Source organism: Euprymna scolopes, chromosome 22 (genome assembly GCF_053919585.1).
Source record: "Euprymna scolopes isolate OS-2025 chromosome 22, ASM5391958v1, whole genome shotgun sequence".
Taxonomy (NCBI): domain Eukaryota; kingdom Metazoa; phylum Mollusca; class Cephalopoda; order Sepiida; family Sepiolidae; genus Euprymna; species Euprymna scolopes.
The window spans coordinates 111,399,218-111,416,081 of NC_136503.1; the positions used below are offsets into that span (position 1 = coordinate 111,399,218).

At 32.0% G+C, this 16,864-nt stretch overlaps 1 protein-coding gene across 5 annotated transcripts in view; it reads left to right on the forward strand.

The window, feature by feature from the left end:
- Positions 1–16,864, forward strand: part of LOC145243645 (autophagy-related protein 16-1-like) — a 171,202-nt gene that overhangs the window by 88,585 nt on the left and 65,753 nt on the right. For 3 of the 5 annotated variants that reach the window (XM_080106686.1, XM_080106683.1, XM_080106685.1), the window contains 2 exons: positions 519–597; positions 16,251–16,349. In XM_080106686.1, the coding sequence (XP_079962812.1) occupies positions 519–597; positions 16,251–16,349 (178 nt within the window). The remainder of the gene's footprint in view (positions 1–518; positions 598–16,250; positions 16,350–16,864) is intronic. The other 2 variants (XM_080106684.1, XM_080106687.1) reach the window with 1 other exon arrangement.

Here is a 16,864-nt window from a genome sequence, read left to right on the forward strand (position 1 = left end):
AACCCCTTTTTCATATGTGAATTCTTCGGACTTCTGTTCCCATCTTGAATGTTGAACGTTCTTCAGATGTATCTTATCGAACTTTATGTCAAACTCAGAAATCTGCATGGAATTTTGAATGGAACACTTCACGGGGTAGTATACTTTCATTGTGTCAGCCATGACTGGGTAGAAGTCCGAAGTAATAATTCACAATTGTATGTTTGTGTTGCCTACACTCGGAGATTGAACCTTCAGTATCTGGGACTGTAACTTTTCCAACTGAATTTTACCAAGTACTCTATCCACTGCCCCACGGGTCCTTGCTAGCTCTGTGGACTTAATAAAGGGTTCTGTTTAAAATTCCTTGCAGATTCCCAGATGTTGACAAGATACACCTGAATAAGGTCGGCGGTTACGTTGATTGAAACGTGAAAATAAAACGTGATGTGAACAATAGTCCAAATAATGAGCAATCTAAAAAAAAAAAAAAAAAAAAAAAAAAAAATTCAGAACCGTAAACTCTTTTATTTTTTCAGTGATTCCTCTCCTATGTCTGTGTGTGGCTTACCAAACGTTCCTGCAATATCAATACCAACACGGGTACAATGCAAATTAGTAAGTGATTAGTAGATAATTTACATTAAAAAAATTTTTTAATATTTCTTTCTTTCAGATTTTTCTAATTCTGTGTTGACATTATTCAAGAAGTGAATTGGGTGTCTATATCATTTTGTTTTTGGCTTTAAAATATAATTTTGCTTATAAGTAAAATCTTTTTAAATTTTGTTTTCTAAGAAAATTCCTTTTTTTTTTTTTTTTCTTCTTTCCAAACTTACACCGATCAAGAAATCGTTGTTTAAATATATTTTCTATACAAGAAATACGTCTCTTACTAAGTATCTTCCGGATAACAGAAGGAAGATTTCTACCTGTGGGGGAAAAGCTCCTCCCACTTCCTCTAAAATATTTCAAATTAGCCAAGAAAAGTAAAATCTTGTTTCTCAATTTGTTTCTTGAGAAAATTTCTGTTTCAGTTATTCATTATGAAACGATTATTTACTTCTGTTGTGGACTGGTCAGCGTCCGAAAGAAAATCTCAACTCTGTATTCAGTGGAAACAAAATATATTGAAAAAGAAGACAAATACAACTAATAAGGAGAGTGGTTATACATCAGTATGACTGCTAAGAGTGCATAACGCCAAGAGACATATTCTCCCGATCATTATAGTAAGTGGAAGAGTTCATTGTTATCTGTAAGGTGGACACCACAACAATTTCCTTGGTAGGAGGTTAGACACAAGGTCAATCGTAGTTTTTAGAAGCCAGTGCTCTAGGATACCCACACTGAAGCAGTCACTTTGCACTCCCAGGTTTATCAAACGATTAGCAATAAACTAACTCCATTTTAGAGAGAAAGTAAAGCATGGGAAGGTTGGTACTCTGCTATTTTGCATTGAGTACTTTTTGTTGGCCATGCCTTGATCATCTTTTTTCATATACATATGTGCATTCTAGAAGAGTATGTGTTTTGATGCGAAAAGAAATTGTAAGGTTTTGACTCTGTATATGCTTTCATTAAAAACGTTATTTTACTCACACTTAGTAACATGTAAGGGATGATGCTGGCTAAGTGGTTAAGAACACGGGAAGGTAAACCTCAGTGTGCCAAGTTCAAATCCAACTTCCACAGAAACACTTTCATCAAACCCACATTTGACCTTGTGTCTAACCTCCAGAAGGAGAGGTAGTTTAAAATAACGTGTAAACCAAATTAAGACCCATTTTAACACGCTTTGTTTTTCCTCTTCAAGGTACATTTATCCTTCAAAAAAAGACATCATTGGGTTTGTTATTCTATCATAATTTCTGTTTTGTATTTGTTGGGCAAATTTCAGTTACTGGAAAAACATTTGAATTTTATTTTGTTGGGAATTTTTTTTTTTTTAACATTAAATGAAATTTTCATTTTTTGTGGATGAAAATATCATTAGGATTCTGAACCTTCATTTAACATTGTTTGGTGTACACATTCTCAGCATATTTTTATTTGGTTGAATTCAGAAATTTTATTTTGTTTTAACTTCTGTTTTCTGCTTAGAGTAAGTCATGTCAGTGTATAGCAAGAAAAAGTACCATATGTGAAACTCAAATACCTTATTGAATCCGGATCTTTTTTTTATGCGAGTTTAATTGGCCTTTTGTTTTCAGATTTTTTGCTAAAATGAAATATTTTAGTTTTTTGTTTGTTTGTTTTTTGTTTTTTTTAATATCGCGAATACTTTCTTGAACCAGGATTCAGGATTCCTGAATTTAAAACATTTTTTTTTTAAACATTTAAAATATATTTTTTAACATTTAAAATATATTTTTTATTAAAGAAAACCGTTCTGGAAAAAAAAAAAGAAACATTCCAAAGTAGATAAAGTATATTTTTTATTACAAGATGTTTTTTAAGTCTTTCAAAGACTACTTTTTATGTAAACTTTTAAAATGTATTTTTGTATATTAAAATTCTGCAAAAAAAAAAAAAAAAAAAAAAAAAACATTTCAAAATAAAAGCTAAAAAAATATTTTGATTACAACATTTTATCAAAAATAAATGTTCTGAAAATTATATTGAAATTATGTAAACATTACTCAGAAGATACTTTTCTTTGATATACGCCAGCATGATTTCTGCTAATCAGAAAGCGAAAGTAAAAATGACGTTTTTTTTTTTTTTAATTTAAGTATTTTTATTTTTATTAGATTGGATTTATAAAAACATGTTCAGTAGAGTGTTCATTTATTTATTTATTTATTTATTTTTTTAAAAGATGTTTATCGATATTATCTGTGAGCCCCATAACCAAAGGAGGAAATTCCTAAGGAATATCTAGAGTGATTATCAGTCAGGGAGTTGATGTTAGGTTTTTATAGTTCTTGCAAGGAGGTGTCGATGTCTTAACGAGATGCTTAACTTTGGTGATCTAGCAATGTGTCAATGTGATTTTTATATATATATATATATATATATATATATATATATATATATATATATATATATATATATATATAAAATTAATTTCACAGACAAACGTCACAAAAGCCATGACCGCCAACAAACTGGAAGTCAAAAACTAGAGTTTCGCCCTCATTTGGGCTCATCAGTTAGACATATTCAAACTCGGGATTCAAAACCGAGCCTCTTGCATGTAAGGCGAGCACTCTGCCACCTACAAGAAAGTCTATTAACTAACACAGATCAAGCAAACCTAGCGAAATCTGACTATGCATGCTAGTGGCTCAGGTTTTGAATCTTAAGTTCGGATATGTCTAACTGATGGGCCCAAATGAAGGCGAAACCTGAGTCTTGCACTTCTGGCTTGTTGACTGTCATGGCTCTTGTGGGCTGCGATGTTGTTTGGCTATGGAAATAATTATATAATTTCTCACATTCTGAAAATATATAATTGTTATCAAAGAGTAAATCTTTAACAAAGCAAAACTTATCAAGACAAGAAAAGCTCAACACTATTAAGAGGAGCGAATAGTAATATCGTTCTGATGATATAAAGTTATATATAACTTTTATTCCTCCTGAACGAAAACAAAGTCTCAAGAAAAATTTTCATATTTTTATAGCCATTTCTCAAGTGGCTATGCATTCAAACAATTTTTATTTTTTATTGCAATAATGATTTTTTTTTTTTTCAGAAAAATACATTATATATACATATATAAGAATACTTTGCAGCATTAAGTGTGGCAATGCCGTGATGAATGTTTGGTACTTGTACAGTTTAATCAAGACATTAAAAAATGAAAAAAAAAAAAAAAAAAAGTTATATTATACGTATCTGTTTTGGACTGAAGATCTCAAAAAAAAAAAAATTTCACTTAATTTGATAGAGTAGTTGTTTTTTTTTTTTTTTGTTTTTTTTTTTTACAGGGGAAAAATACGTTTTTATGAGAGCACGTTGAAGGTAGACATCTTTGAATTTTTTGAACACGCCACGGGGAGATAACTCGATTTAAAGCACCGACACTCCCTCTCCATCTTTAATACTAGCTTTTCTACCTAAAAATCGAACTTTTTGCTCGGTATCGTAACAAATTATTTTTGCCCTGTAAAAAACAAACTACTTGATGAAATTAAGTGAATTTTTTTTTTTTTTTTTGGAGAACTTAGTTTCATAACGTATACGTACAATATAACCTTTTTTCAATATTTAATTTTTTTACTGTCTCGATTAAACTATACAAGTACCAAATTTTTCTGTTAAGAAACTCCTCAGTAGTTGTTGAATTTAGTCTGATGATATAAAATCCAGAATTTGCAGTGAAAATCGTTCATCACTGTTGACGGACACTTTTGTGCATAAGTAACAGAGTGCGGATGTACATTGGAGAAGACGTTCATGTTAGAGGTATGCGTGACGTCACAGCCGTTACAAGAAGTCACACATGGTGGGAGGATAAAGGATACAGGCCTTTTTTTAAAATCTGAAACAAGAATTGAAGTTCTTTCTTGTTCTTTGTTTCCTTTGCAATTGAGTCTACAACATGTTGGGTCCCGGGTGTCTACATGGTAACGTGTGTAAACGTTTACTGTGTTACACATCTACAAGATATATTTCATCATCCATGGATTCAACTGGAATTAAATTGCTTCCATGTTGATTTGGCCAAAATTATTAGTCTTTTTTAATCACTATTACAGAGAATCTTTACATGAAATTAACTAATTATACTAAAATTATTAACTATAATTATACTAATATTTTCTTTAAAGAATGAATGAATTGAATTTGAAGAAAAATACAAAAACTTTTTTTTGTTACAGTCTTACATGTTATCTTTTGCATTTGATAGAAATATTTGATTTTTTTTTTTTTGTCTTTGTCGACTTTGAACTGGGTAAGTTTGTTGAAAGCAATATAAATAATAAAATGACATTCTGTTGATAGGTTGAGTTGACCATGTATAGGCAAGAAGTCTTTTGTGTATATTTTTATCATATCTCTTCTTATTTATATATCTGATAATTCAATGCACTTCTGTGTATTATTTGGATTACTCTAACTCAAGTTTTCATCTTGAGTGTTATTTGCACAACGTTTTGGTTGATGTAAGCTTCGATCTTGTTCAGGCATAACTTGTCAAACTCGGAATCTGCATGCAATTTCAAACTGAACTCTTAATTTAATCCAGGAGGGGAGTAGCATGCTCTTGTTCCCTCAGCCATGACTGGGTAGAAGTCCTAATTCATTTTCAGTTGTATTTTGAGTGTTGCCCGCACTGAGGATTAAACCTTCAACCTCCAGAGGAATGTAACATACAACAGTTTTACCAAGTACTCTATCCACTATGCCACAGGCCTGCAAAAAGAAAGTCAGGATATATTGACTGAAAGGTTGTGCAAATAACACTCAAAATGAGAACAGTAGTCTGAATAATCCAAATGTGAATTATTAATCCTCATCTCAAAAATTCAAACACATAACACACACTTCTAATTTAAGCATTTGATTGCCATTATATGTATCTGTGACCTGTTGAGTCAGTATTTCTTATGTATATTATTTAGCTTTGATTCTGTTATCTTGCTTGCTAGTCACCATGCACGTTTCATCTGTACAAGGATGTTTTTAGTTGTGGGAGAACAACTGAATAATTAGAAATGAGAAGAAGAATGGAATGACGTAAATACATGAGATACTTTAATAAACATTAGGAGTTTTAAAAATGTTTTTGAAAATCTCTTGTGATGTCATAATAGACTTTCTCCCCTCCTTAACCATTGCTTTCTGTTCCTATATTGTCTACCCCTCCATCTCTCCTTGTGCTCTCTTCCCCCCCTCTGCGGCTTTATCCATGCTCTCCTCCTGTCTCTCATCATGGTCTCTTTCCCTCTCCCTCTGCTTTCTTTCCCTCTCCCTCTGCTTTCTTTCCCTCTCCCTCTGCTTTCTTTCCCTCTCCCTCTTTCCCTCTCCCTCTGCTTTCTTTCCCTCTCCCTCTTTCCCTCTCCCTCTGCTTTCTTTCCCTCTCCCTCTGCTTTCTTTCCCTCTCCCTCTGCTTTCTTTCCCTCTCCCTCTGCTTTCTTTCCCTCTCCCTCTGCTTTCTTTCCCTCTCCCCATGCTCTCTTCCCCTCTCCCTATGCTCTTTTCTCTCCCAGTGCTCTCTTCACCATTCTCCCCCTTGTAATTCTATGCTCTCTCTCCCCCCCCCGTCTCTCCCCCGCCTCCCCCCTCTTTTCTCTCTTCCTGTACTCTCCCCATGCTTTCTTCCCTTACTGTCTCTCCCCGGGCTCTTTTCCCAACTTTCATCTTTCTATTGTGCTCTCTGTCCCCACCACCTCTCTATTTCTCTCTTATGCCTAACCACACTTCTTTCCCATTCTTGTACAGATATGCACAGTGACATGCAAGCGAAAACTTCAAAGTTTTTTTTTTTTTATAATATATATATTACTAAAGTACTATCGGTGTTTTTTAGTTAGAATGAATTCTGAACTTACACCATTTACACTTTTTCTACAAAACTTTGAAAACATTTTTTTAAATAAATAGGAATTTCAAATACTACTGCCATATTCTCACTTGATATTCTCATCAATATTTGCAAAGCATGTAAATTCCCGCGTATGTTCTTGCAGTATCCACTGCCTTCTATGTTTGCTTTAGCATGAGTTATGAAGACGTCACATAAAAAAAAATTGTTCTATACTATGGGCAGAGGGAATTCTGGACAAGAACTGTTGATTTTATAAAGGAATTTTGAGGTGTGACATCATAGTGGGTAGTAGTCATCTCAAATTAATGTCTTAATTGTAAGGGTGTCTGTAGTTAAAAAAAATAACAGGTTTTGACACTTTCATATTATATAAATGAACAAAAATATAGTAAAACAAAAGATACCTACGTAATTGGCAGGTCTCAAATAGTAACATATCCAAAAATTACGAGAAAACGATGAGGCAGAAAAATAATTAAGAATGAGAAACTATTTTTGCTAAAGTTTATATTGGGGAATAAATTTTGTCCAACATTTTGAATTACGTTCGTCACCTGATGTAAGCAACAGAACTTAATTATCTCCCCTGTCAACTTATCTTTTTTTTTTTTTTTTTTTTTTTTTATAGTAAGCATAATAGCCATGTCCCTTCCTTTCACAAATTTCTTTTTGCATTAACAATTATTTTTCTTAGCATTTTTCGTAATTTTTTGGATATGGTATTATTTGAGACCAAACAATTACATAGGTACCATTTGTTTCACTTAAAATTCAATATTTTTTTCATTTGTATAATACGAAAGTGCCGAAGTTTCTCGGTCTTCTTCTTTTTTTTTTTTTTTATAACAGTCGTGATTGTCTTCTTAATAATAGCTTTTGTGGAAGTTGTTAACAACAGTACAAAATCAGAAAATACTCTCATCAAGGGAGGTAATTCTCATCATCTTAGATCCAGCAAGTTGTCTCCCCTACATCAGTCTATACAAATGAAATACAATGTACATTGTTAAAAACGAGGGAAAATGATAAAGAATAAATACACATTTAAATAGAAACGCATAATGTCACTATAAAAAATACTTGTAAAATAATGTAACAATAATTTAATAACAAACTTGAAATATCAGCTAACACTTCAACAATAACCAAATGTTTAAGAGCAAAAAATGTGGCTGGTTACTTTTAATGTATTTAAAAACCAAACTTCTCTCCTTTCATCATCAATGTTCTGATCCTCATTTTGCTCCAATTGAAATGGATGGCTCTATCCTTGAAGAAGTCTCAAGCTTTGAAAAGATTTTAGAACTGACTTTCACTCCAGATTTCAGATGGAATGCTTTCATCAAAGTCGTTGCTGTGGTTGCTGAAAAAATGTGTGAATCATTTTACTGCTCCAGAAAGCATCTCATTCCTGACACAATCCTCTACCTGTAAAAGAACTAAAACCGTCCTAGATGGAGTACAGTGGTCTCATCTGGGGAGATTCTGCTCAGAGCATCCTTTCTAGACTTGACAGAATGCAAAGGCAACTTTGAAATCTACTGGGAGATATCCTCTTCTATTCCACACAGTCTCTTTCTCACAGAAGAAGTTTCTAGTCGCTCTCTACTCTACTGTCATTGCAATGGTAGTTGTTGAACTAAGCTTAAACCTTCACATCAAAAACCACTGTAAATTATCTTTGTTTTTTTTCTCTATGTACCTAAATCTAAATAGAGCTTCCATGAGCAAAGTTTCTTTCCAAAAACTACTCATCTGTGTAACACGTTAGCACAGGGTTGCTTTCCAGCTGACTGCAACATGGTCGTTTTTAAGTCCACTGTTAACAAGTGCTTCTTGATAGTTGGGTTCTGCCCAGTTTTGACCTTCATTATCAATCCTCACACCATCCCCCTTACACATTCATTAACCCTGTCCTTAAATGGCTCTTGAGCCTTGATTAGTACATAAACAAAAAATTTAATTAACTATTTTCTGTGAGACTATCAGATAATCTCTTCACTTCGAAAACACACTGCGAGTGGTTATTTCGTTTTTTCTCAAACTTCAAAAATATGTCACTATCCATATCATCTTTGTTCAGCAAAGCATGTTAGTGAATAAATATTTAATTGAAAATTATTGAATTTTTCAATATTGTTATTTTTAGAATTTACCTGATATTTTAACAAAACATCAGATGTGCACGCAGTGTATATATATATATATATATATATATATATATATATATATATATATATATATTTCATAATTTAGTAATTGAAATTTTATCATGTGAAACCGTTAAATTTCAAATCTAGAAATTTTATTATATGCAAAACAAAGAATACATTTCAATAAATATATCTCCTTAATCTCCAGTAGATTTATTGCATTACATTACATTATTCTGAAGTGTGTGTATATATATATATATATATATACACACACACACACATAGCATGTTTCATGCTTATAGATATTGCAATCTGAATAAGCTGATTATACAACAAAATATCAGTGAAGTGTAATATTCATATCAGAATTTCTGTTTTTTTTTTCTCTGTGTTTTAACTGCCTCTCTTTCTCTATCGTTTTCCCTCTCTTCTTGCCTGTGTTTCTTTTGATCTTTCTCTCTCATTCTTTCATGATTGAAACTTGGTGGAAAAGTCAGACATAGTGAAGTTGATTTGTATCAAATATGGTTGGATTAAAGAAATGATTGTGAATTTTGTTAACAATTCAACGGGTGTTGGGTGAAGAGAGGTTCCTCTGCATTTTACTGTAGAATTTTTGTTTAAGTCATAAAAAAAAATCTTAAAACTTATGTTCTGCATGGTCTTTAAAATCTGCTCTTTCAAAGGTTAGTTGTTTTTTTTATTTATTTTTTTTTTCAATCCAGATAACTAAGATTTATAATTCCATTTTTATATGGTTTTGCATCGCTGATGCTGTGTCATCAAATCTAGTTTCCATTCTATGGAGGTCAGGTGCGAACGAACAACCCATAATTTTATTATACCATATTTCTTCAAACTGAAACATAATTATCAAAGTATATTTACGCAGATAGATGTAAAAAGTCTTTATTAAAGTTTGTGCTTATTTCCATTCTATGGAGGCCAGGCGCAAATGCAGACCCCACAATTTTATTATACCATCCCTATTTAAGTTAAAACATACTTATCAAAGTATTATGTACATCTATATCAAAAATACTTGTAAACGTTTTCTTCTTTTTTTTTAATTTTTAAATTTTTTATTTCCATACTTTGTTAACCAGGCGCGAACGCAGACTCCACAATTTTAATGAACCACCGTTCTTCCAGATCAAACATACCCATTCCTGTGTCTCGATACATCTTCTATTTTTGAGTGATTATGTGCTTTGTTAGCTATTTTGAAAAATAACCTTGTCTAGTAGACCGCTTTCGGACTTGCAGCGATTTGTTTTGTGCTCTTGTGATGCGTCTTTATGATGCTACTTCTGAAAGTCCATTTAGATCCTCAGTATTCTGGCAGTGGATTTGAAAGTCCTGCTATTGTTGCAGCATTTCGGCAAGTTATACTATGTATTGACTAACTATTTGTATATGCAATCAGTTTTTTAAAATAGTCAACCATATAGGAGCCTATTCGTGACCAGACACACACACACATACACAGCTTTATATTATATATATATAATTTGCCAATGAAATGGACTAATTTCTGCTAGACTGATCTTCAACTAATATCTTCCAGTCAAGAATCTATGAGCAACAGAAATGAATAAGTCAAGCATAGTGAAGTTTATTCGTACCAAGTATAGTTGGATTGCAGAAATGATTGAAAATTTCCTTAATGGTTTAAGGGGTAGCGTTTTTGAGGATTGGGGGCGTCATCCTATACAGTGAGTGGAAACAAATATTTGTACATATGAAAAATTGTATTTCATGTATGTAAAAGCTTAAATAAAGACAAATTTAGATGCATTTTATTTATCTTTAAATAATGAATTTTATTAATTCTTATGAAAGAAATTAATACATTTTTCATTTTACCTGATCGAAAATTCAGTTTTAACGTGAAACAATGCATGTTGTCTGAATATGATTATTATATTCTAGAATGTTCCAGTGATGTTATCAGTAAATATAGTTCCTATTTACTTGCTTCCCCATGAGGGAGAGTTAGACAAAAGATAGGTTTTTAATGTGGGGAAAATCCAGCTCCATAAAATGTGGCCTCTCAATTGGGATAAAAATACAAATTATCTCAATCATGAAGGATTTCTCCTCCATTGACTGAGGACAGAATAGGTGAAATGTAGTATCAGAATAGTTTGAGCTAGAAACAAAGTGCAATATCAGAACAGATACTACACTTTGTTTCTAGCCAAAACTATAAAATCCATTGTCAGAACATTCTGCAATTGGTAGTCTTATGAGAATGTTCTAATAATGCCAAAAAGTAAATAAATGTCTACTCCACAAAAACAACTTATTATTTCTCCTTGGAAGAACGGAAATGGTTACAAAACAATTTCTAAGAATCTGACTATTCAGTTTACTGCAATTGCTTTGTTCATTTTGAAAACCAAAGATGAACAGTTGCTCCAAGGAAAATTTCTTTAGGTCGATAGATTCAGTAAAATCCACAGGTTACCCGGGAAGAGCTGCAGGAACATATGTACACCAGACATTAAAGTATCCAAACATACAATAAATAATAAACTACACAGGAACCGTCTGAAATCCTGGAATTCAAAGAAGACTTCATTACTCTTGAAATGATACAGAGATTCTCGGCTAAAATTTGGATCATAAGGATGAAGAATATTTGTATCGGGTAAAGGTACTAGGGACAGATGAAACTAAAATAGTTGTTTATGCATGATTATCAAATTCGATGTGTGAAAGAAAGACGGTGAAGCCTACTTACCACAGAACATGGTGCATACATTATTTGAGGGAGACCGTATGGTGATCTAGGGTAGGAGTTTGATCTTGGCAGGAGTTTGGTAAAATGTCAATAATATGCAGTAAGATGAATGCTGAAAAATGCCAGGAAATGTTGCAAGAGAATTTAATGGCTTCTGTTGATAAACTTTGGCTGTCTCCGGATGGAATTTTCCAACAAGATGATGATCATACCGCTAGATCTACACAAAAATGCTCTGAAAATAGGGTTGTTGTCTTGAATGGCCAAGTCTGTCTCCTGGTTTGAATTCTATTGAATTTATAGCAATATATGAAAATTCAAATTATGAAAAGAGCACCAACAAATATCGGGACTCTGACGACAGTATATCAAGAAAAATGGAACAAAATACTCTTGAATGTGTGCAACTAATTAGTTGAGACGTACAGGAATAAATTAGTAGCTGTTGAACTCCATCAAAGATATTCCACAAAGTATTAATTCAAGATAATATGCTTTTGTGTAGGTTTTACACTTTTCATCAAGTAAAATGAAAGAACTGTATTAATTTCTGCCATAAGAATTTATTTTCTCATAGTCTGTATCTTTTATAAATAAAATATGTTTAAATTTGTCTTTACATACATAAAAATACAATTTTTCAAGTGTATAAATATTTGTTTTACCTCGTTGTATATATAGGGTGTCTAAAGAAAAAAAAATGTACTTGCACTATGTTCATCAATTGAAGTGTATGCACATTTTTTTATAGACACCCTGTACTTTTAGCATCAGGATAGCAATTTTTTTTTTATCTAATAAGAAATACAAGTATCAACAATGGATGACCAAAAATGTTGATTATTTTCCTTAAAAAAAAGAAACGAAAAAAGTACTATGCACTTTTCCTTGTATTGTCACATGAATGTGAGCGAACTGCATGGATATTTGATATGAATAATTTTGCATTTTTTGTAATATATATTTTCTTGGTAACCCTGCTTGCATTTTTTTTTGCATGTTTTTTTTTGGGGGGGGGGGTTATTTAAATATATGAAATAACCCCATAAATCTCTTAACTTTTCTTTGAATTAACTTGCAAATAACATTTAAAAACCCTGCTTCTGCTTGACTTCCTATTCCTTGCTTGTGACATGACATTAGATTATGCGAAAACGCTATACTTACTCTTAAACAAGCATATGAATAATTTTCTACTTTAAAATGTTTATTTATTTATTTTTATTTATTTTATTTTTTTTTTAAGAAAAAAGATCCAAAATCTTGACTTGAAAAATTTAGTTTATCTAAAATCCTTGTTACCTATGCAGTATAAAGATCATGTTATTGTTGGAATTGTTTGGGTAGTTTACAGAAAATGCCGAAAGGTGCCGAACGAAAGTCTTGTTTTTTGTTTGTTTTGTGCAAACACTGATAAATTTTTTTCAATGAAAAATGTTATTTCTGTCAGTATGAAGCTAATTCAATGAAAAATTGAAAAATGGAAACACTATTACTGAATAATTATTGGACAATTTTTACGAAACTTTCAAAAAATTCAAATTAAGAAAAAAAAAAAAAAAAACTTCATTGTAAGATAAGTTTCAGAAATAAATTATTTTTTTAATTACAAATAACTAATAACAAACAAAATTTTTTGAATTTTTTTAAAATCATGATAAACATTTAGATTTTATTTTGATAATAAATCAATGATAGCAGACAAATGTTTTCTTTATGCTTTTTTTGTATAGGCGTTAATGCATTCAGCACTTGCCATTTTCTGTAAACTGCTTAGACAATTTCTGACAATAGCAAGGCCCTCTTACTGCATAAGTACCAAATTCTTATTCTTTCCTTTTATTAAAAAAAAAACAAGAACATTGTGCTTGTTTTTATCTTAACAAAAAACAAAAAAACTATGAATTGAAAAGAGAGGCCCCTTGTTTGAGAGTAATAAACCTTTTTGGTGTTTTAAAACTGTCTTTTATATCTTGATGAAGGGCCAGTATCAATGCTCTTTATTATAACTTTGTATGAATGGATTTCGTTGACAGATACTGTTTGCCTAAAATCATCATCACTAAGTGCAGTTGCAGTCAGAGGCCTGGTGATGTCTGAACCTAATTCCTTGATAATTTGGAGGTCTGGAGTTGTCACCTCCTCCCTCTGCACAACACTAAGTGTTAGATTATTCTGGAATGATTTTCCAGATTACCTAACAAAGCAAAAAAAAAAAAAAAAAAATGGAGGGAAAATAAATACATAACAAATAAATGTTACCAAAGGCAAGCTAAGTTACTCTTCTACTTATCTGAATAAGATTTTTGTGTTTTTAACTTATTTAAAAAAAATTTTTTTTTTTTTACTTAAAAATGAAGGTAGTATAAAGACTTAGTTAGAATGAAAAACAAAATTCTGGTCTCATTTAAGTAGGTCAAGCCTCAATAATTGCTCAAAAATTGAAAATGAAACAAAATACTGAGAGAACATTACATTTTCACATGATTGGTGACATTTATTGGCTGTGTTTTTTATCAGTATTTTGTTTAATTTTCGATTTTTGAGTTATGTGCTTTGTTAGCTATTCTGGAAAATAACCTTGTCTAGTAGACAGCTTTCGGACTTGCAGCGATTTGTTTTGTGCTCTTGTGATGCGTCTTTATGATGCTACTTCTGAAAGTCCATTTAGATCGCCAGTATTCTGGCAGTGGATTTGAAAGTCTTGCTATTGTTGCAGCATTTCGTCAAGTTGTACTATGTATTGACCAACTATTTGTATTCCAAAACAAGTTCTTGGTTAAAATCAAGTTTCGTGCTTCTTTGTTGACATTCTTTGAGCTGAACTGGTCTGATCTGAGATATATACTAATATTCTGGAAAAGTAATTTCTGATAAATGTTTATCAGTTTTAAAATATGCAAATGGAGTTTGCTGTTTATTTGAGAAGAACAATACTTTAAAACTGGTAAACATTTATCAGAAGTGACTTTTCCTTAACATTTGTGTATATATGTCAGATCAGCTGACAAAGAATATCAACAAAGAATAACGGAACCTGACTCTAATCAAGGACTTTCTTAACAAGTGGTTCACATAAAATTCAACTTCAAGGGACTTTATTGCTCGCAATTGACTCAACAAAGGGTCTCTTTTTCACACTGAACTATTTCTCTACCGCAAAAGCTTAGAAATATTAATAAGAATGTAATTTTTGTTTTTATTAGCGTTTTAAAACCTACAATGTTGGAACAAATGGCGGGGTGATAGTTTCAAGGAAAATAATAATCATTAAAACACCTGAATTGATTGTAGATAAATATTGTATGCAAATTACATTTTTTTTATTACAGAAGTTATTAAAAGATTGTGATTAAAAGAAACTGTTTTAAAATAAAATTTATATTTGGATTTTTTGGATCACTGTTCTCATCTTTAGTGTTATTTTCACAACGTTTCTCTCGATGTAACCGCCAACGACCTTCAAGTGTATTTGTTGAACTCGAAGGAATCTGTACAGATTTTCGAATGGAACCCATTATTTCACCCACATAGGTAGCGTGCTCGTGTTTCATCAGCTATGACTGGGTGGAAGTCCTAAGTAATTCGCAATTGTGTTTTGAGTGGCACCTGCACTGAGAATTGAACCTTCAACCTCCAGAAGAGTGTAACGCACAACTGAATTTAACCAAGTACTTTATCCACTACGCCACAGGTCTGCAAGAAGGTCTCGATTACATCCACTATGCTACAGGCAAAATCACGTTGACACACCGGTTTTCGCCAGATCACTGAAGTTAAGTAACGTTGAGCCTGGCCAGTACCAGATGGGTGACCATTTGGGAAGGCGAGGCGCTGTATGCATTGTGAGGTAAAATATCAAGTAAAATATCTATCCTTCTCTTGAGGGTAGGATGGGACTGTTAAGCCATGGTAGGATCCCCATCTAGTGATGGCGTCACGATAAAAAAATACCCTTGATAGCTCTGGCGAAGCATCAAGTATTCAGCTACCGACAAGATTTGAGTTAGATTACAAACTTGTGTAGTGAGTTCAATCTCGGCTACAGCCGCACTGGATGGATGCTACAGGTGCTTGCAAGTTTGATTGAAAGATTCACAAGTTTGATAGGATATACATGAAGAAAATCTGAGGTTACATTGACTGAAACATTGTGAAAATAACCCTCGTAATAAAATCATCAGTTTGGAGAATCCAAATAATATGAATAATCAATTTGGTGCTTGTTAAAATAGTCAACAAATCAATTTAAAATATGTCGTTTTAAGCAAAAACCAATATTGTCATATCGAAAATAGTAATATATTAACAAATTACAAAAATTCATATTTATTTATTTATAGCTAAAAGTAATTTTTACAGAAAATTGGGTGAAATTGCATTTTTCATAGACATTATAAAGTAGACTCGAAGAGAGGACATAATTCCGAAACGAATATTTTAGATTACTTGTTCATGATGTGTAATATTTGTTTTGTGTGTAGTAATAGACTTTACTAAAAGCACAATATCAGTTGTTCTACTCAGTAAGTTTTCATAATTTTTGGATATATTACTGTTTTCAACATGACAAATATATAATATTGTTTTTGCTAAAAACAACATTTTTTAAAAAAATCAATTTCTCGACTCCATATTATCAATTCTTATCTAAAAAAAAAAAATGTAGAAACAATTTCCTCTCTTATCAAGTAATAATAAGCCTGTCTTAAAAAATATGAAACTATTTGCTATTTATGATATTTTCTATAAAAGCCAATTTTTTTTTTTATCAGAAACAAAACTGGGTAAAATCAAACAGTTCTGAAGTATCTGACGTATTTCGCTGTAATCAATGTTTATGTGGAAATTCTTTATTCTTGTTTTTAGCCACTGGGGCCACGAGCACCATCGTATAAAAATGCAAGCAACAATTGGAAACATTATGAATCAATATTCCCATATTATGACAGATCATCTTTTCATTTTGTATGTATTATGTATTCACACTTTAATTTCTGCTTGAAACACACAATTTGTTTTTATTTACTTTTTTTTTATAAATTTTTCATTGATTTTTTTTTTAAAATCATTATTGGAAGATGCATGGAAAGTTCTTCCAGTTGTAGTAGATGAGAGATCGTGGCAGTGGCTTAGAACTGTGTATCTGGCTAAGAACACTGAAGTCTTTGTGCAGCACAAGAGCAGGCACTAGGATATGACTGTTCAAGAAAATGGTTCAAGGAGAGAATGTTGCTGCAAAATGCCAGATTTGTGGAAAGTTTTCTGAGTTAGTTGTGCACCTTACAACAGGGTATAGCAAATTGGCTCAGAGGGAGTACCACAGAAGACTTTGGATTTACTGGGAGGTTTATGGGAAGTGTGAGGTGAAGTGTGCTGAAAGTGGTTTGAGGAAATACCTGGGGACGTAAGAATTTGTGAAGATGGCAATGTGGACATATGGTGGGACTAAAGTTTCATGACAGCCAATTGAAACATAATCG